Source organism: Apodemus sylvaticus, chromosome 9 (genome assembly GCF_947179515.1).
Source record: "Apodemus sylvaticus chromosome 9, mApoSyl1.1, whole genome shotgun sequence".
NCBI lineage: Eukaryota > Metazoa > Chordata > Mammalia > Rodentia > Muridae > Apodemus > Apodemus sylvaticus.
Genome location: NC_067480.1, coordinates 54,141,391 through 54,162,303, shown reverse-complemented (window position 1 = coordinate 54,162,303; position 20,913 = coordinate 54,141,391). Strand labels below are relative to the sequence as shown.

General features: G+C 41.9%; 1 protein-coding gene across 1 annotated transcript in view; it reads right to left on the bottom strand.

The window, feature by feature from the left end:
• The window catches only part of LOC127692308 (cation channel sperm-associated targeting subunit tau-like), a 41,323-nt gene that overhangs the window by 12,073 nt on the left and 8,337 nt on the right, over nt 1-20,913 (bottom strand). The window contains exons 2-9 of the mRNA XM_052192521.1: nt 17,412-17,498; nt 16,279-16,330; nt 14,309-14,454; nt 10,073-10,198; nt 9,080-9,124; nt 8,054-8,122; nt 5,640-5,719; nt 1,889-2,023 (exon numbers count right to left, since the gene is read on the bottom strand). Of these exons, the coding sequence (XP_052048481.1) occupies nt 1,889-2,023; nt 5,640-5,719; nt 8,054-8,122; nt 9,080-9,124; nt 10,073-10,198; nt 14,309-14,454; nt 16,279-16,330; nt 17,412-17,498 (740 nt within the window). The remainder of the gene's footprint in view (nt 1-1,888; nt 2,024-5,639; nt 5,720-8,053; nt 8,123-9,079; nt 9,125-10,072; nt 10,199-14,308; nt 14,455-16,278; nt 16,331-17,411; nt 17,499-20,913) is intronic.

Below are 20,913 nucleotides of genomic sequence, written 5' to 3'. Positions count from 1 at the left end.
TGATTAACCACTTCACCTTGTTTCTTACCCAGTGCTCTTCATCTTGTTGAAAAGAAAGAGTAGGAGGATGGGAGAGGGGAGGAGGGATGGGAAGGAAAGGTGGGGGATGGGAGGGCAGCAATGGACACGGGACAGAGACCACTGTGGCATTTTCTAGAGATGCTCCAGTCCATTCAACACACAAAAGCACAGTTTCTGCAGCAGCCAGCTCTAACAGGCCACAGCCTGCATCCAGGGTCTCACAGACAAAGAACTGAGCAGCACTGAGAGGAGAGGACACCCTGTGCTGGTCACCCTCACACCCGGCCAGCCTTTTAGCTTTCTTCAGCCAACAGCCTCAGCATCGCAAATAAAAGGCTCGTGTATACTTACTTTTCTTATTGAATAAAACAGCAAAATAAGTTGAAACTTTCGTGGTAGCACTAACATAGTACAGATTTAAATTATATGTAGGCCTGAGCCTATATACAAATTAAATTGCTTGGGTTACTTTAACCTGAGGTTAATGCTGTCCTACAAGTTGAGGGCAAGCACCAGTCATCCTATTACATCACACACATTATGTTTAACTCCCATATTCTAAAATGTGTGAGTGTCAGCTTGAAGTACCCTGATATTCAGGCACATCTTGGCTCATTAATACTTTCCACACAGAGGTTAACTTTCAATAATTGTGTTCATATAAATATATACTATCTATATATTGGCTGTTCTTATCTTTGAAATACCTGAAACATCTTTAGTTACTAAAAATGTTTATAGATTCTAAAATGTTTATTTTGCATATGAGGCTCCCTCGAGTACTATTAACTAAGATTATATGATTTACTCACTAGATCAGTGATACTATGGATAGTTCTTCAGTTCTAGCCTGTATTATATGTCTGTTTCAATATTCTCTATTTATAATGCATGATGAAACAGGCTCCTTGTTTAAACACTTCCTCAGCCCGACAGCTGTCACTTCCACTGGCACCTCTAAGGCAGTGACACATACTGACTCCTGCAGGCTGTAGGGCATGGCATTTAAAGACAGAGTTAATTTGTCATGGTCCGTTGCTGACCCAGGTAGAAGTCTGGGTGTTTATGAAGTCCATCATCCTTGGGATACACTGACCTCTGGCCTTTGTTTTCTTCAGGACTGCATATCTATCTTAGCTCTTGGCTATCTTTACCATCTTGGCTATAACCAAGTCCCTTGAAAATATGGCACAGAACAATGGACTCAACAGCCCTGGGTCTCTGTATTTCATGGAATCTAGGATCAGCAAGTACTCACTGCTTTTATAACATTGCTTTCAAACAAAACTGTACAGAGCCATATTGGGGCAGTCGTGCACATGGTCAGAGTTTGACTTTGGTCAAGGTTAATTTCTCCCAGATAGCCAGGATCCTGCTCCACCTAGGGCGGAGTGCTCGAAGTAAAGGTTAAGTTCATTGTTCCTCCAGGTCTAGGAATTCCTGAATTAAGCAGGTGACCCATCCATAATCAAGGTATTAGAAGCCACAGCAGAGTGTTTGTTGCAGAGTGGAAGGAACTATACAAATAAATGGAAATCCCATAACTGAGAAAGAAAATAAATAAAATTCAAGCTTGAATTAGTTCAACAGCAGACTATAAAAAAGAAAGAGCCAGTAAGGTGGAGTGTAAGTCAGAGGGAAATACCCAGAGGGACAGAGAAAACATAGCCCAAGAGACCACAGATGACCAGACGGGTGGCGGAGCGGCCGCCTTATGACCGGGTTGTCACCTCTTGTCATGCCATAATAAAGTACCCAGTTTGCTGACCAGTGTGAAAACATGGAGCCCTAGAAAGCCCAGGGTTCAACAGACAGAATTTGGAATGCTATAGACCACGCGTAAGTGAAAGAAATGCATGCTCTTTACCTTTCCCGGGGCTTCTCACGGAGTTTTTCAAGTTGCACCACAGCCGCCTGGCTGGTTTCAGGAACCCCAATGTTAACATTAAATTCTGGGGATAAGAATGCCGGGTATTCTACTCGTTGCGGGGTAATAACATTTCTGAAAAATGGTAATAGAGTTAAATGGTGCCATGACGTCAAAGCCACCCCTGCAGTCAGTGTGGTTCTAGTTGTCTGGGTCATTCCTCCTCTCACACCAGCTCACCCAGCACATGGCCATCAAGACAACAGGCTAAGGAAGGAGGATCAGAATCTTGACAGAAATGCTTTCTTGGTTACTTGTCCTGTCAAGATTGTGGGCGGTAGGGACAGAAGAGGGGGCGACCCAAAGCAAGGAGAAAAAAAAGAATTTGAGCCCAGGCCTTTTAGTAACCATTCATAGCCAAATCTGCCTTCAGAGTCCCTCATTCTTTCAAACAACTAATTATATGAGCTCGGTCTTGTATCACACAGTCTGTATAGATTGTTTTCTTCCACCCTCACAGAAAAGTCACGGGACAATTATGGAATCCTTTTCTGAAGGCAGCAGATGAGGGGCTGGGAGGGGAGGAGAGAGGAAAACTATGTTCAGAGAGAATAATAATTATTTTTATGCACTTGGCATACAACAAAGCCAGCAGTAAAGAGATCCCTTACATACCTAGCAGCTAGCAAGTGACTTTTTGGCTAGTCTTTGCTACACACAGTAGTGAACACCTCGGGTTCAAAATACTTCCAAAATAGAATGCATAACTTCTCCATTCTCTGACTATGTTATTCCCCATAGTCCCTGGCTCAGGAAATAAGTGTCACATAGGCACCCAGTGGTCATAAATGTCAACTATCACTGTCACTTCACTTTTCTCTGTCATCATTCATCTCTGATCTATCATTCCATAATCTCAAAAACTATGATTAAACATCCTAAATATTTCACAAATTAATGTGGTCATCTGTCCCACTGAATTAGGGATGTTGAGTGAAATAGATTCAGTGAGGTGCGAATATATATAAACAGGTTGTCATCTTATGTTGGCCCCATCACCTTGTAGAAGATTGAGCTATGCAGGCTGAGTCTGGTAGCTGGTGACCCAGATCTGCCAATGGTATAACGGAGGCAACAGCACAATTCCAGTTCAAAGCAGACAGGCTCAAGAACAAGGGGGATTGCTGTAAGCTGGTATTTCAGATTGAAGGTGCTTAGGAACAATTTCCTTACTGGGGAGAGGTTAGTCTTCTTGCTGTATTCAACAGGTCAGGTGAGGCTGCCCACATTAGGATCTGCCTTATTTATATTACCTATTTAAGTATTAATCTCATCAAAAACTTCTCCCTGAATGATGACCAAAATCTTATCACTTTGTGGGCAATCAAGTTGACACATTAGTTATCAATGATCTGCTTGCTGTCAGCCTAGCATCTGTATTTATCTATATTCATCCCTTCGATCATCCAAACCTCCAAATGAAGATGATCACATGATCACAGTTCCACCTGGCCCAATATGAGTGCCTCTGCCAACAGACCAGGAGAGGAAGTAAAGTTTGAGTGATGTTTACTCCTCTCCTCAGCACCTCAGAACTTTACTATTGTGATGTTGTATGATCTAGGGCTAAGGGGGAGGGTATTTACATCTATGTATAGATACATACAAACACACTCATAATCAGCGTTGGAGGAAGTACTTGTAACAAGCATACCCTGCTTCTGTTTCTCACCATCACAGCCTATACCTCTTTATTCTTCCACTGTTCATTCTGCCCTTCCTTTGCTTTAGCAATCTCTGTAGCTGGTGCCTTACCTGGTGGTGTGATCAAAACTTCCATCCTTCTGAGACATTAACAGTCCTGTTCAGATTACAGTGTACTTTTCTATTAAGTTTTTATTCAGGAGCAGTGAGACGGCTCAGCAGGTAAAGCTACCTGAGTCCCACCCCAGCATCAGATGGAGGAAGGACAGAGCCAGTTTCCACACGCTGCCGTCGGCTTCCACTGCATGCTCCTACCCCCAAATAATTTTTCTTTAATTTTTAAAAGTTTTACGTTTATTTGTCCTTTCCATGCATGTGTATCTGTGTACCATGTGCATGCAGTACTCATGGAAGCCAAAAGACGGTGTCAGAGCCCCTGGAACTGGAGTTACAGATGGTTGTGAGCCACCATGTGGGTGCTGGGAACTGAGCACTGGGCCACTTGAAGAACAGTCAGTGCTGTTAACCACTGAGCTATTTTTCTAGGCCCACGATAATTTTTTAATTCAAAATAACATAAATCACAAAGTATGGTGATATTAAGAGATGCCCTACAGAGTCTCATGTATTTCAGCACACCTTTCTTTTTGCCCACTATGAGACAGTCCTCCGTGCTTTCTTCTGCAGCTGGGATCCATTATTTACCAGTGCAGTGACTCCTTTACCAGGTGATTCTGGGTCATAAGGAGCCCAGAAGCTGTGCAGCAGCCTTAACTTCTAGTTAGTACAGTCTCTCAATGGAAGCATTTACCTTTTTGGAATTAGCTCTAGGCCAGCAGAAGATAAGGTTACAAGACCAGGAGAGAAGATTTTGCTCAGGAATTATCAGGCACAATGATGAGAAGCGCAGTTTTCACTTCTGCACCTTGTTTCAAGAACTACTGAATGCTGGCTACAGGACAAGATGCACCAGGTACTGGTAACAGATATTGGTGACTCAGAACACATCAAACCACCTGGAGAGCAGAGTGCCACGCCTGCAGGTGTTGATGGTGAGTGACTGACGTACCGGACAGGCCACTGAACTATTTAGTTCAGCCAGCTGCTTCAAGATGCAGGGAACGTGAAATACTATATTTTAAACTAAAGTTCATTTGTTAATAACTTAAAATATTTTTGTGTTGGGTGGTATGGAGTGTGTGGGGGATGTGTGCACATAAATGCACAGGTGAGTGTACCCATGTACATGGATGCGGAAATCAAAAGACTGTAGGTGTCTTGTTCTGTAACTCTCTGCCTTAGCCCCTTGGAACAGGGCCTTTCACTGGCCCGGCGAGTGAACTCCTGGGATCTGCCTGTCTCTGTCTGGTGAGGTTGGGGATATATACACCTGCGGCCATGTCTGGCTTAGTGTATGGATGCCAGTCCCAGCCCCACTAATATTATTTTTAAACATAGTTTTGCTTGGTTTTTACAGTAAATTTGAAAGTAAGAGTTGGAGTGAGTGGTGTAGGGTAGGCTAACACTGCTGTCCTGAAGAGAAGGGGGCTTACGGGACTTTCGGGGAGTGGGGGGCTAGAAAAGGGGAAATCATTAGAAATGTAAATAAATTATATAGAATAAAAAAATTAAAAAAAAAAGAAACCCTCCTTTTTATTCAATAAGAAGGATCTTGCTGGCTAATCTCCTCATTAAGCCACTTTTTCATTCACAAAGAAGGTCCCCTCCTCTCTAGACCTCAGCTCTCTATCCCAGGGTGACACCTACAAACTCAGTATCTCTCCATCTTTTTGTTTGCTTGTTTTCAGAGTCTCATATCACACCCCTCCCCCAACTCCCCATCATCCTGCCTCTGTCTCCCAAGTACTGAGGTTACAGACATGAGCTCCAACTCTTTCTCGCAAATATTAAGCAAAGGAATTCAGTGCTCACTTTATCTTAAGCTCTGACCCATCTCGGCCATGTTCTCAGGGTTTCTTACGATAACTAATACACTCCATCATACCTGTAAAATGCCACTTGATCTTAATACGGTAATGAAACTTACGTGGCAGGGTCTGTTCTCTCTGGAGGAGGTGCAATATTCATAAACATAGATGGTTCAGTGACTTTCTGAAGAGGTTTTAACTGAAAAAAGTGTAAGTACAGTTAGTTATAACTCACAGTAATAGAGCTAACACACCACCCCAGCTCCCAGAGGCCTATAGGCTCCTAAGCGATGAATCTAAAGAGAAGCAGAGTGAAGGCAACAGCTTAATGTGTTGGGCACTAACCTGCCAGGCATTACATACCCTTAACTTTCTCAAATGCTTTTGACAAAACTGTGAACTAAGTGTGCATATTTTATAGATTACACTGAAGATCAGTGGTTCACTCAGAGTTACAAAATGGTGTGCATGAGTGAATGACGTGGAGCGTGAGTGAGGCTTTTCCGATCCTTGGATGGAGATCTTTTCACATCGTCACAGGAGGTGAGTAGGAGGCCGATCACTGCAGACGCAGGGCTGCACTGCACTCTTACTGGACAGCCAGTTCTTTTCCATACAGTCCCTTTGCTCTGTGTTTTCAATAAGGTCTACCTACATAAAACAATACTGAACATAAGCTGTCATGTTCTCTGTGTGTGCTCATTTGTATCTGAAGATGTGTGTGCATGTGTGTTCACATGTGTGTGTGCTGCATGTATAGTCCCGAGAATGAGTTCAGGCATGGAGCCCATCAAGTAGGCTCTACTGGCTGGCCAGCAAGTGCCAGGGCTCTTCCTGTTTCTACCTCTCCAGTGCTGGGATTACAAATCTGAAAATAACCTCTCCCTTTAGGAATAGTTACTCTTATATGCCATGCTTACATTTGAACACAAACCTAACTCTAAAAAATCCTCATGAGCTATGACTGATAAATGTAACTTGCAGAAATGACAGTGGGGATTCTAATAAGACATAATTCATCACAAGAAGAGAATATAAGGGCTAGAGAGTAGCTCAGTCAGCAAAGTGCTTTCATGGAAAGCATGAGGACCTAAGTTCAATACCAAGCAGCCACATAAAAAGCCAGCCATGATGGCATGCACTTGTCATCCCAGTGCTGGGGAGAAAGAAACAGGGCAGTCTCTGCATGATTCTAACTGGTGAACCCCAGGTCCCTGTGAGAGACCCTGTCTCAAAAATCAAAGTGAATGGCTCCTGAGGAATGGCATGCAAAGTTGGCCCCTAGCCTACATACACACACACACACACACACACACACACACACACACACGCTAATGTATACACATGTGCACCCTAACGTGTATACATATACACACAGAGAATAAAAGAACTAGGCATGCCAGTGCACCAGTGTAGTAGCCTACCACTCAGTAGGCTAAGGCAGAAGATCATGAGTTTAAAGTGAACCTGGATAACTCATGGACCTGCCTTAGCTATATAGAAAGTCTCTATGTCTAAAAGCCATGTACTGGGCATGTAACTCAGTGGCAGAGCATCTTCCTACTGTGCCCAAGGCTCTGTGTCAGCACTCCCAGCATTTCAATCAATCAATCAATCAATCAATCAATAAATAAATAAATAAATACAGTAAAAACAGATAAGGAAGAAAGGCTTGCTATTTGGGGCTGTCATCTGTACACTTCCACTTCAAAATATATTAACAATCATGATATACTGTGGGAAAATGTAAATATAGGGATTTTTAATTAGCATAGCAATAGACTTATTTAGTAAGATTACTAATCAAAACTCCCACAAAGACTATTAAGGAAAAATCAGAAATGAAATGTCATTCCCCTATATAGCAACAGCAGCATTAATGGAGTCAGGTTAACACATGCCTGCTTCCGAGGATCCAGGGATATCAAGAGTTCTTTCAAACATTGGGTGACAGTGTTTCTATATATTGGTATTATTTTTCTAGAATAATTCTTTCTTCAGTGTGAATGTTGAGATCACAGGCATGTGTCTATGATCAATGACTCCATTTTATGAATATTTCTAGATGTAAAATTCAACACTCAATGAAACACCTAGCATTGCTTTAATAATGTAGAGAAACAAATAAGAAGGAAGTCTTAAAGACATTTTGGATAAAGTATTATCATTTAAAATGTATAAGCAAAAGATGATAAAGTATTATTTTTTTTCTGAAGAAAAGCCCTTATATCTCAAGATCAGAATGCAAAGCAGCATTTTTTAAGTGATCACATTTTAAATATTTATTTTTTAGGGGGACACATGAGTTATATCATACAAGCAGAGGTCAGCAGACAACTTTTGGAAGATCCATCCACTATATGGATTCCTGGGATTGAACCAGGTCATTAGGCTCAGTAGAAAGAGCCTTTACCCACAGAGCCATATGCCAGTCCTAAAAATTTTTACTTTTTAATGTCGCCCAACTGGAAAAAAAATGGAGGCGCAAAAGAATGATCTTACTGAATATATTTTTCTAAAGAAGGAAACTAACCTGATGTGAAAATCCATAACCAAAGCTTCCATAGGAGAACATAAATTCCACTTCCACCCTGCAGACAGCCTAAACATGAGGAAATCATTTTGTTTAGAATGATGTTGACAGTGAAGTGACAGAAACTAATAATGTATAAATCCATATGTTTAGAAAAGCCCAGAATTAATCTTCTAGTTAAAAAAAATAAAAATAAATCAAAGCTTTGTTTACACAAAGAACCCCAAAAGAAGATTTTGTTTAGTTCTCAGAAAGTTAAAGGCCTCTCATCTTAACATTAAGCAATGCTAATGCTCAAATGTACAAAGTTTTAACTTAGGGTCATTAGTAGGATTATAAAAGATATTTATAGTATGTATTTTATATATGCATATATTTCAAGTTATTCATTCACATGTCTTTCATCTCAACCCCAGATCAAATTCTGAGACAGGCAATCTCACCTCTCAGTCCTAGGCTGAGCACGTGTGGAGGAAGAGAGCCTCATACTCAGGAACCTATCAGTTCCTCAAGCCTGTCTGGCCACGAGATGACAGAAGTGTCTTGGATTGTTCAATTAATCAAATGGCTAACTTTAAGCACGTTTAGAATTCGGTGATTCTCCAGCAAAGCTGGAGAAAGCACCAAAAGCACCATCTCATCCAGAGATTTCTAATTGTCTCTCTCACAGTTTACTAAGAAGGTCAAAGTGTTGAAATTTGTATATGTGTATATACATAACAATTAGAAAAAGAAGCCATGAATTTGAGAGAGAACAAGGAGGGAGCATAGAAGGGGGAATAATATTATTTTCTAACTTAAAAATTATTATAAAGAACAAACATAGAAAGTTAAATTGAGTCTGGAAAATGACACTGTATTTTTTATAAAATAAGTAGAGAATTTATGAGCAAACACATACTCATTCCCTAAGGTTAGGGAAATGAAAACTTTAAAGGTTTAGGCTATAAACTATCAGAGTAAGTTCTATATAGTGTTAAAACATCCCACATGCATAAATCTTAGGAAGGTTTGTAAAGCTCTTACGGAGTTTCTACGCATCAATTGCATTATTTCGGTAAAGCAGCCTTTCTAGAAAAAAAAAATCTTAAATGTAGAATTATTCATGTATATATTTGTAATTTATCTAAAGCATGCAACAATACAAAATCAGGCAGTAATTTTCAAAATATAAATTAGTTCAATGGCTAAAATACAAGTACAATATAATTTTAAGTAAATTAAAATCAATGTTCAGTAGAAGAAAAGTTCCACTGCAAATGGCAGAAATGAAAGTAAATAGTAGCATTTACAGAGGCAGATATGTTTTGCTGGCTTGACTTCCCTTTCTGGAAATCAACTCTCATTCTGGTTTTGAGAGTTATATGTAAATCTGCATGACAAGCTCCTGGGTAGGTGGAAGGTTTCTCACACTGCAAGGATATGGACAGGATCTGAAACCTTCCATCCTTGGTTTGCATCTGTGGTCGTCTCTGTTGTCCTACGATTTAGCTCACCCAGTCCAACATCCATGCTTAATTCTTTTCCGTGAGCATTTTTTACTACTCCCAATTTCACGGTTAGGAACCTTAACACTACATGCTGAGTGCTTCACGGAGCTTTCTTTTCAGTTTGACCACCACCATGCAGTGTGTCTCTTATGGAATTGTTCAGAAAGTAATGCGGACTCAGCCACATTAGCTTTGATTGTTCCAAATTACATGATCTTGAGTGGAAATTCAGAATTTCCTTTTTTTTAAGCCTCAAGCCATCTGACAATTCTAATATTTTTCATATGTTTAGAATGAACTTTGTTTCCTATGCATGTGATTAACCCATCAGATATCAGGAGCCATCATGACAAATACCAATTAGACAGCATGGGACCAAGAAAAATGGTTTCTGTCTTTGTAGGACTGTCTCCTGGAGCCCTGAAATCACTATGTGGAAGAGGGTGAGCTTGAACCCTGTCTTGTTTGTAACCCCGAGTACTGGGATTAAAGGTGTGGGCCCCTATGTAACTGACACTTTTATATATACCTGTATTACTTCATACAGATGTGACTCCGCACTGCCTAAAGGAAAAGGAGGCTTTTCTGAATCTCCTCCGTCTTGCATTAGTTCCAAGTAAATATAATTCCGCTCATCATCTTGACGTCTAGGAACCTCAATAGCAAAATATATGAGAAGTAGTATTAAATTTTAACTCTGAATTTCAGACATAATGTCCAAATACATCTTAAGTTATAATACATCTTAAGTTATACTATATCATGGGCATCACTAATTATTAGCTTTTATGTTATCTTTGTGACTTTTCAAATTCATCATTCCACATATTCTAATATCAACAAAATCAGGACCTGCTTATGTCTAATGTTAATTATGATCTTTTGAATCATCTATTACATACAATTTATGTATTTTTAGCAACACATAAAGAGTTGCCCTTAACACTCTACTGAAGCTCCATGCCAAGAAGAGATTCAGGAATCCTAAGCAGAAAGAACACTGCTGGAGGTATCATTACACCTGATTTCAAATCATCCTAACAGAGCCAAAGTGAGAAACTCAGCATGGCACTGGGACACAGCAGGTACAGGCCAATGGAGCCAAACACGGGGTCAGGCAGAAGTCCGCACAGTGCGCCCTCTTGATTTCCCACAGGCACAAAAAGTACACATTGGAGAAAAGTCTGGCCCCCTGCATGTCTGGGAGGTGGGGGCAGACCATGCCTGATATGACTCCTGCCTGGGGCCATAATGCATGAGCAGGGCATAGCACTCCCGAGACCACTCCTGAGATGACCCAGATACTCAGAGACCCCAGCAGCACCAACAGGAACAAGTAAGTGGTGGAGAAATGGAAGAGAAGCAGAAGGATGTGGGCACGATGAAGAGCGGTACAACTGGAGACTTATGGTAGTAAGTAACAGTCTGATATGAGTAGCTGATGCCACCTGGGACCATGGTGGGGTCCTGGCCTGTGCTGACACTGGGGGCCATGTCTGGTTCCATGACACTATAGCAGTAGGGGTCTGTTACCACCAAAGGCCAGGTGATATCCCTGGTCTGGGCTGCCTCTGGGGACATGCTGATGTCTGAGGACTGTGCAGAACCGGCTTCACCCCTCACCTGGGCATCGTGGGAGAGCTGGCTTGGACTTGAAAGCAGGAGAGCTGATCCCACACAATGCAGAAATTGCAGGTTCGCCAGTCAGGGTGCAAGCAAGCATGGGGGAGGTGGCCCTTACCACTCATCTCCCTGTGGTGGTGTAGACAAGAGAGAGATAGACTCCTTTCCTCTTGCCCCTCACCACCTTTGGCAGGCAGGAGACCTGGCCCCGGGGTCAAGAGAGGAGAAGAGCTGGCCCTGTCTATCACCAGCTGTAGCACTTGGAAGACAAGGCTCTGCACCTCACCTGGGCAGCAAAATAGAGCTGGTCATGATGTAGGGTTGTAGGTGAGCTAGTCCAGAGTGCATGAGTGTGAGAGAGCAGGCCCTGCACCTCCTGTGTGGTGGACAGCAAGAGAGAAATCCCCTCCATAACCTCTTGTCCTTGCTTCCAAAGGCTGATAGAAGAGTTAGCCCAGATGGGGTCATAAGAGCAGGAGTGCTGGCCCTGCCACCACCTGCTGCAGCACTCAGGGAGGGCAGGCCCTGCACCTCACCTGGGCAGCACACTAGAAATGATGCTGATAGTGGTGGTGCAGGTGAGGCAGCCTGGAGAGTGTGAGCATGGGAAGATACACGGAGTCTAGGAGGTGACCCTAGCTTAGATTGCTACCAGAGGGGGATATAGAGACTGAAATGGCCACCAGACTGAAATGGCCAGACAGGACTTCCAAAAGGGGAGGGGGACATCAATCCATCCACAAAACCTTCAACCCAACATTTGTCTTGCCTACAAGATATACAGGGATAAAGATGGAACAGAGACTGAGGGAATAGCCAGCCGATGACTGGCCTAACTTGAGACCCAACCCATGTGAGAGAACCAACCTTTGATGCTATTAATGATACTCTACTATGCTCGCAGACAAGAACCTAGAATAACTCTCCTGAGAGGCTCATCCAGCAGGGACGGAGGCAGATGCAGAGACCCACAGTCAAACATCAGGAGAAGCTCGGGGAATCTTGTGAAGAATGGGAGGCAGAAGGGAACAAGCCGGAGGGGTCAAGTCACCACAAGAAGATTTACAGAGTCAACTGACCTGGGACCATGGGGCTCACAGAGCCCAGGCCACCAGCCAGGGAGCATTCAGACCCTGGGTCTAGCCCACACTCCACACTTGAGGCTTGGTCTTCATGTGGGGCCCCTAGCAAGTGAAGCAGGGTCTGTCTCTGCCTCTGTCCCCTGCCATTGTATCCCCTTTCCCCGACCTGGACTGTCTGGTTGGGGTTCAGTGGAGAGGCTATGCCTAGTTCAGGTGGGACCAGATGACCTAGGATGGGGTGGCACCTAAGGGGTGCTCCCCTTCTCAGAGGAGCAATGGGGGAGGGATCTGAAAGGGTGGGACTGGCAAGAGAAGAGGGAGGGGAAACAGAGCTACCATCTGATTGAGTTACATCACTTTCAAAATAAAGGATTCAAGTCAGCACACAGTAGAGCCTGCCCCCATACTCGTGCAGATTGCAGCACACAACCTCTGTGCCCAGGAATGGACGGAATGGACATCCAAAGTGTAGCATATGTACACAGAGAAGCTTTATTCAGTCATGAAGAATGAAACTGTCATTTCCAGAAAAAAATGGGACTGGAGATCATTGTGTTAAACACAATAAGCCAGACTTACAAAGACCAGTGCTCTCTCACAACTGGGATTTAGGAAAAGAGAAAGAGGAAATAAAAGTAAAGGAAAAGTTAAAAAAAAAAAAAGTAAAGCTTTTAGTGATTTAGAAGGAGGAAAATTAGAAGAGATGGGCAGCTGAGGGTAAGGAGGGGCTAATATGATCAAGTTATGTTCTATATGTGTATGAGAATGTCAGGGAAGGTCATTGCTTTATACAGTTAACATATTCAAATAAAATAAATTAGTTAATTTAAAACTATGCCTTGCTTGTTGTTATAGTTGCACTTATTTATGTATTCATTTATATCTATGTGTTATAGGGAGAGCACATGTGCCACAGTGCATGTGCAGAGGGCAGAGGGCAGAGGGCAGAGGGCAGAGGAGTCAGTTCTATCTTTCTGCCATGGAGATCCAGAAATCAAATTCAAGTCATTAGTGTGCGTGCCTTTACTCACCCAGACATCCTCCTGAGAGTCAGAACTAAAAATTATCTTTCTTACTCAACACTTAATTAAAATAAACTTCACAAAGACATATAGAGCAGACAAAATGCTTGAGAATTTTGGTAAAACTCAATATAATAAAGCTTTTAAGAAATGACTGGACTAATTAATGAATCTTGGAACTCAAAAGAATACTACTACTGATTTTTAAAAGATTTGTTCATTTACTTTTTGTGTAAATGTGTGCGTGTGCTTGAGTGTACACATGCACACTGCATGCATGCAGATTCTCATGGAGGCCAGAGGGAACGGCAGATCCCCTAAAACTGGAGTTACATCGTGATAAGGGTGTTGGGAATCAAACTTGCGCTGTTTTCAAGGACAGCCAATAGCCTTGACCACTGGACTATCAGTCACTACTTTAAAGAAAGCTTTGAAATATATTTAAGCGTTTGAGAAGCTCGCTGTAAACAGAAGCAACCAAGTTCCAGTTGAGTGATGATTTAAGGGAGTATGGCTTCAAGCCCCAGCTCCCTCACATTCCAGCCCTAGGACCCCAACAAAGTCTCATGGTACCTCAATTACTTCACTGCAAAGATAAATTTTTAAAAGTGTGTCTGTCTGATGTATGTCTGTCTGTCTGTGGGACAGAGGGGGTGGGAAAAAGAGAGATTTGGGGTTGTTGAAAACAATTAGAGGTGTGCATCTGAGGGAAATATATAAGTGGAGAGAAAGTAATGAGAGTGGATAAAGAAATGGTGGGAGGTGGCAGGGGAAACAGGAAGAGCAAGGAGAGCAAACCTTATTTATGACCCGATTAGAGCCTCACAGCCACACAGCAGGGAGGAGTGCGGAGGGCAGGCCTGCAGAGCACTTCACACACCACAGGCCTGCCAGCAGCAGAGCACTGCAAAACCCTACAGGAGACAGTTAGCCCTGCCTCTGCGTCTTGTCTGCCTTTTTCCCAAAAGACATAAGTAGCTGGAATATTTGAAACTGTAAAGACACATCATTATATTGAGAAAGAAATTTTCACATTACCTGTACAGAAAAATACTTCACCTCGTCAAACTTGAGTACAAGGTTCTTTTCATTATTAACAGCTTTCAAGTGGCGAGGTTTTGTACATTTCACAATGTGGTTTATGGAGACACGTATGAACAGATTAAAATACTGTTGGCCAACGACTAAAAATAGAATATTTAGGAAACAAGTCGTATTGTGATTGATCAAAGAACACACTGTAAAATCTAAACAATCCAGGCCAAAATATAAAAATAAGTAGATAGAGAAGGTAATATCAGAGTAAATTAAGCAACAGAAAAAAATTCAAAATAATATTTTTCCTCTCACTGTTCAGCACAATGTCAGCAGTGTTTACCTGTCTCCAGACCTCGCACATCTGTCTTCTCGTGTCATCACCGTAATTCCTTTGTAAATTTTCTATATGTCCATTTTCTATATGTTCATTTTCTATATGTTCAGTTTAAGGTGACTAAGCATGTATAATACATAGCTGACATTATTTCCTGGAAATAATTATGTATAAAAGTTTTTAAGTAAGAATATAATTGAAAATAATTGATTCTCAGAATTTACAGCTAAGTGTCCTACTCTAATGCACTACAGTCTTCATTTTCAATGTACTGAATTGCTTTCATGTCCTGCAGGGGTTTAAAAATGCTTTCAAAATTTAAATATCTTAAAACATCTCTATAGAGAAAATTTGAAAATCTCCCATTATACAAAAAGAAAAAGGAAGAAAGAAGGAAAGAAAAAAAGAAAGTGTGAGAGAAAGAAAGAAAGAAAGAAAGAAAGAAAGAAAGAAAGAAAAAAGGAAGGAAGGAAGGAAGGAAAGAAGGAAGGAAAGAAGGAAGAGGAAGGAAGGAAGGAAGGAAGGAAGGAAGAGAAAGGAAGGAAGGAAGGAAGGAAGGAAGAGAAAGGAAGGAAGGAAGGAAGGAAGGAAGAGAAAGGAAGGAAGGAAGGAAGGAAGGAAGGAAGGAAGGAAGGAAGGAAGGAAGAGAAAGGAAGGAAGGAAGGAAGAGAAAGGAAGGAAGGAAGGAAGAGAAAGGAAGGAAGGAAGGAAGGAAGGAAGGAAGGAAGGAAGGAAGGAAGGAAGGAAGGAAGAGAAAGGAAGGAAGGAAGGAAGGAAGGAAGGAAGGAAGGAAGGAAGGAAGGAAGGAAGGAAGGAAGACCATATGAGAGTGGCTTAAAGATATGAATGGAGGAGTGTGGTAGTTCAAGCCTCTAATCCCAGCACTTGGAAGGCTTGGACAAGGGGACCAAGAGGCCAGCCTGGGTTATAAAGCAAGACTTAGTCTCAAAGAGCCAAAAAAAAAAACAAAAAACAAAACAAAAAACAAAACAAAAAAAAAAACAATGCACTAAAGTAAATTCTTTTTAAAATGTTTAAAGGAAGTAGTAGACTTGTTGCTTACAAAAAAATTAGCATTATATCTAAAGACAAAGAGAGATTGGGGTAAATCACAGGTGGTCAAAAAATTATTTTGTTTTTTTACTTCTACACTGAAAAGTGGGATTTACCTACTTTTGGTGTCCTGGAACCTGAACAGGCATTTATGATCACTTTAACATAGATTCAATGAATGTGACTAAAAATGGCATTTCGATGGATGAGACAGACTTTCATCAATGGGAACATGAAAAACTATAGTGATCAGGATCTTTTTTAATGTGTATAATAGTTTTAATCTGACTTGACCACAGAATACGAGTGGTCATGTGATAGGAACAGCGTTCTCGCCACCCAGCCACTAAGCCCCGCCCACATTGGCTGGCTCCACCCTGATGCACCAGGGGAGCTAGTCCCTTTCAACTGCCACACTGCAGCTCTGAAGCACAAGGACCACTTAGTAGGTAAACAGAGGGTTTGAGGATAAAAATGGTTAGTGTTTCAAGCTGCTGTATTTTCGAGTGGTTATTAAGTCAGCAATGAGTAACCAAAAACAGTAAGCTGCGGTGGTCCTGGCATCTACAAACCAAAAGGATACACCTCTGAGCAAACTGTCTGCAGCTCTTTATGTGAATCGCCAGACAGCCCACCTACAACCAAAACAAAACACAGTCAAGCACATCTCTTTAACACTAACTGTCTTAACGTCAAATTTAATTCTTCTTCTTTATTTATTCACTTTACATGATCAAAACCCCCACCCCCCTCCCCGTTCCTCTTCTCCCCCCAGTATTGTCTGCACATTCCTCCCTCATTCAACCTGTGTCCACGAGGACTCGCAGAAACTATTTTTAAATTTTGAAAACACAATTGCGTTCGTTTTTTCCCACTAGAAACACTTTGCTGTTTGTTCTTATTAGAAGTATGATTTCTTGGGACTAGAAAGATGACCCAGTGATTAAGGGTTCATTCTAACCACAGAGAACTCAAGTTCCGTTCCCAGCACCCACAGCAGGTGGACAGTTCCCAGGGACCGAGGCCTTTTTCTGGCCTCCGGGCACCAGGCAGACACATAGTGCACTTACTTATTTGTCAGTACTGAAACATTCAAGCAAAATTGAAAAAAAAAAAAAAAGCTGTTTAAAAGTGTGTGTGTGTGTGTGTGTGTGTGTGTGTGTGTGTGGTGGTGGTGGTGGTGGTGGTGGTGGTGGTGGTCAGGGAACAGCTTGCAGAAGTTGGTTCCTTCCTTCTACCATGCAGGTCCTGGGGTGGAAACAGGTCCTCAGGCTTAGAAGTGGCAAGCGCCTTTACCCACTGGATCGTCTCACCAGCCCAAACAATGTATCTTCTAAGCATGCAGAAAGAGAAGCCACATGGAAACCTTACTTCTGAAGTTTGGTGGGGGTTGGAGTATGGAGGAGTGGTGAAAGGTCAATTGTCAATCTAGAAATAAGTATAATCACTTAATGAACTCAATAAAAATATTGGTTCACAGGACATTCACAGATCTTAGGTGGTGCCCCAAATCAGTCTTATAGTTGTCAGGTGGGACAACTGGGAATCTTTATTATAGAAAACATTATTTCTGTGAATTAGAAAAAATTCTTGGTCATGTTTGTCATAGCGGACTATTTTTTCATATACTTTTTAATTATCAGATAATATCAACTGTGTTTCATATCAAATTAGAAATAATTTGTTAAGGTTTATTTAAGCTTAATTCATACATACCACATCTCCAAATGGTATCAAATTCTGTGTTTGATTTGCTACTACCATTTCGTCACTCTGAGACCCTTGAAGAGTTTTCCTTAGCATCTATAATAAAATAAACAAATATCACAATTTAGAAGAAAGAATAGAACATAACTGGATAAAATATTACTTCAATTTAATATTTCCCGGGTATCTATTAAGTATCTGGTGCTCTGGTGCTCTATGAATGGATGCAATAGATGGAGACTCATTTTCATATTCAATAAGTTTATAAATAGGTGAACAAAGAAAAATATACATAATTAGATATGGAATTATCAAGGAAACCAAAAGTGTGTATGAACTATGGGTATCTGGCTGGTGAGAGCAGAGTATCTTGAAACATTTGTGATATCACTCCATCCAGTTGCCACCAGTATGGCGATCACCTGAACCAGAGCTTCTATTCAAATATATCAAAATGACACAGGTGAGACACAGGGCACAGTAGAAAGGGGCATCACAACTTCCAGATTTCCTGTAAGGAGAGACTTAAAATAAAAATTCCAGTACAAATCTGTGGAGACAGAGATCAAGACAAGAAAACCCATAAGTGAATGTGGAAAATAGAAAGGAGAGAGAGGCAAACGGAGAGAGAAAATCAAGAAGACCCAACACTGCAAAAGCAAAGGAGCCCTGAAGGGAAGGAGCAGGCCCAGCTGTGGCCTCCTTGGAGAAGAAATGCTTCTCTAGGAAGACAGTAGGTTCCCTGAACCTGTGACAGGAAAGAGAAACAAAGGTGTTGTGGGGGAGATTAAGGCTATCGGAACGACAAAGACTGATGACATGCTCCCCTTCCACCACTTAGCTCGTCCCTAGAAACTGCACTTCCACATGCTTTTTAAAAGCAAGGCACACTTGATCATGTGCAAAAGGTGATTAGGGGTAAGAAAAACCAAATCAAGTGCGTTAGAACTTACTATAGGGCAAGAATTGGGAGAGATTTTTATTGATGGCCATTTTTCTCCTATTGGAAGCCTCCTCCTTGAGGTCTGGCTCTCGTATGTGGCGGGGTTATGCAAGCTGCCAAGGAAGCAAAGCAATCCCAAGTCCTACCTAGCTGTGAACCACAACAGTCACTAGCCCAGCAAGACAGTCCCAGTGGAACAACAATGACACCTTTATCTTGCAGGTAACCAACAGTTGTCTAATGGGAGGGAATTCGTGGCCAGCACTGTAAACCTGGCCAACTACCTGTGGCTTGAGAAGTCACAGACACTAAAGGAGAACCTACAACTACCATTTTTGAAAACTAATATAATTTCTAACTATATTCTAAATACTTATCCTTATACCCATGGATAAATGTACCTCTTACCCCATCACTGAAGTTTCTTTTTGCCATAGAGACAGACTATTACAGAGATTCACAACTGGTCAAAATAGGGTGTCCAAACCCAACTGATACATCTGCCATGCCACCCGCACATGCAAGGGGAAATCATGCAAGGGACAGAGAATAGAGAGGGACCAGAGGAGCAGGACCCCTTGACTGGCTGAGGAAGCCTTGAGTGAATGAATAAAGAACAAAAATCCGAGTGAATTCGTATTGCTGACATAGACATGCCCATATCAAAGACCAACGCCGCAGTCCTATGGGAATTTAGCAAAGCCACAGCCTAGGCCATGCTCAGAGAGACGTCTGAGTGTGGATGTGGGCAGTGTGTGCAAAAACCAGCAGCTGTAGCTTCCTTCTCCTGGATGTTCCAGCCTGAGATTGCTCACCTACAGACACCTCCTACCAAGGCCAACTCCTGACCCTGTGCTGTATGCAACAAACACACTGGGGTTCTGGCTTGCTGTGCAGTGGGTACAGCTCCATCAGAGCACAGTAGCCCACAGGATCCCAGCTCTTCTGTATGTGTATCTGTCAGCTCTTCAGCTCTTCACCGCCCCTAGTCAGATTCTCAGGGTTCCAGGACCCAAGCCACGTAGGGTCTATCACTGTGTAGACATGACAGGGGATCGCACCCATGAAATCTTAATGATATGATGGCATGAAGAAGACCTTCATAATGACAACACCAGCTGGCATTCCAATGTGAATGGGGAGATTCCACAAGGTCCTCCTCTAGCTGAAGAGCCATGGTCAGTCAGTGACTCCTGAGAGAGGAGTCCATTTTCTCAAGGGATGGCCAACAAAGATTGTTCGATCCCAAATGGTCAGGCCAAAGGAGACTAGGGAAAAGCTGTCTACTAGAAATCTAACCTAAAGAAGCAGTTGTCTTCACACCCTCTATTGCTGAACATCAGTAAGACTTTTAAGCATTAACTTCCCGATTTAGTGCTAAATATTTTTCAAGAATTACTTGTTCAGCTCTTAAAATATACAACAAATTCTTAGTTGACAATTTTTTATTAAAGTGCTTAAAAGCTGGGTATGGTGGCACGCACAAGTAATTACAGCATTTGGGAGGCAGAAGCAACAGGATCAAGAGTGTGAGGCTAGGGCTGGAGAGATGGCTCAGTGGGTAAGAGCACTGAATGCTCTTCTGAAGGTCATGAGTTCAAATCCCAGTACCCACATGGTGGCTCACAACTATCCATAAAAGAGATCTGATGCCATATTATGGTATCTGAAGACAGCTGCAGTGTACTTACATATAATAAATAAATCTTTAAAAAAATCTGTTTAAAAAAAAAAAAAAGAGTTTGAGGCTAGCCTCAGCTACAGAGCAAGCTCAAAGCCAGCCTGGACTATGATGTCCTGTCACATACTGAAAGCATTTAACAATTACAGTGATTTTTCTACATTGATTATATTCTACATTATCAGTTCTTACAGGTTTCTGGTACCATAATTAAGGTTTAAATGTGTAAAGCAAACACAGAAATTTTCACTCCTTTCCTTTTCCTTTTTTTTTTTTTTTTTCTGTTTTCTTGTTTACTTGTGGTGGATAGGATTATCAGTGCTGCTTTAAGTACAAATGCTAGGAGCGGGCATCTTAGACAAGGTCTCAGAGTCAGAGGGCAAGCTTCCTGCTCTCCACACCTGAGTGTAAGGTCTGCTGTGGCTTTTCATACACAGCATGCTGAAGACTTCCTGTGTTTTCACGTTCATAGTGGCACTGTCCTTAGTCACTAAGAAAGAAGTAACTTCAGTGTCTATGCATTGCTGATGTGAGAAAAATCCAGTCTACACTCAGAATGAAATATGCTTCAGCCAAAAGAGAGAGAGAGAGAGAAAAAGAGAAAGAGAGAGAGAGAGAGAGAGAGAGAGAGAGAGAGAGAGAGAGAGAGAGAGAGAGAGATTCTGCCCTTTGCCTGAAATGGGTTATTCTAGGTGAATTAGACAGACACAGAAAGACAAGGCTGCCATGATCTCATTTATATATGGAGCCTGAAAACTCTTGCTAGACTAGAGTGTAGGCTGCAGGGAAGGCAGGTAGACAGGTGGAGAGATGGTAGCTGAAGTGTATATAGTTTCAGTTATGAGCTAAGTAAGTTTCAGTGATCTGTCGAATAGAATGCTGGATAT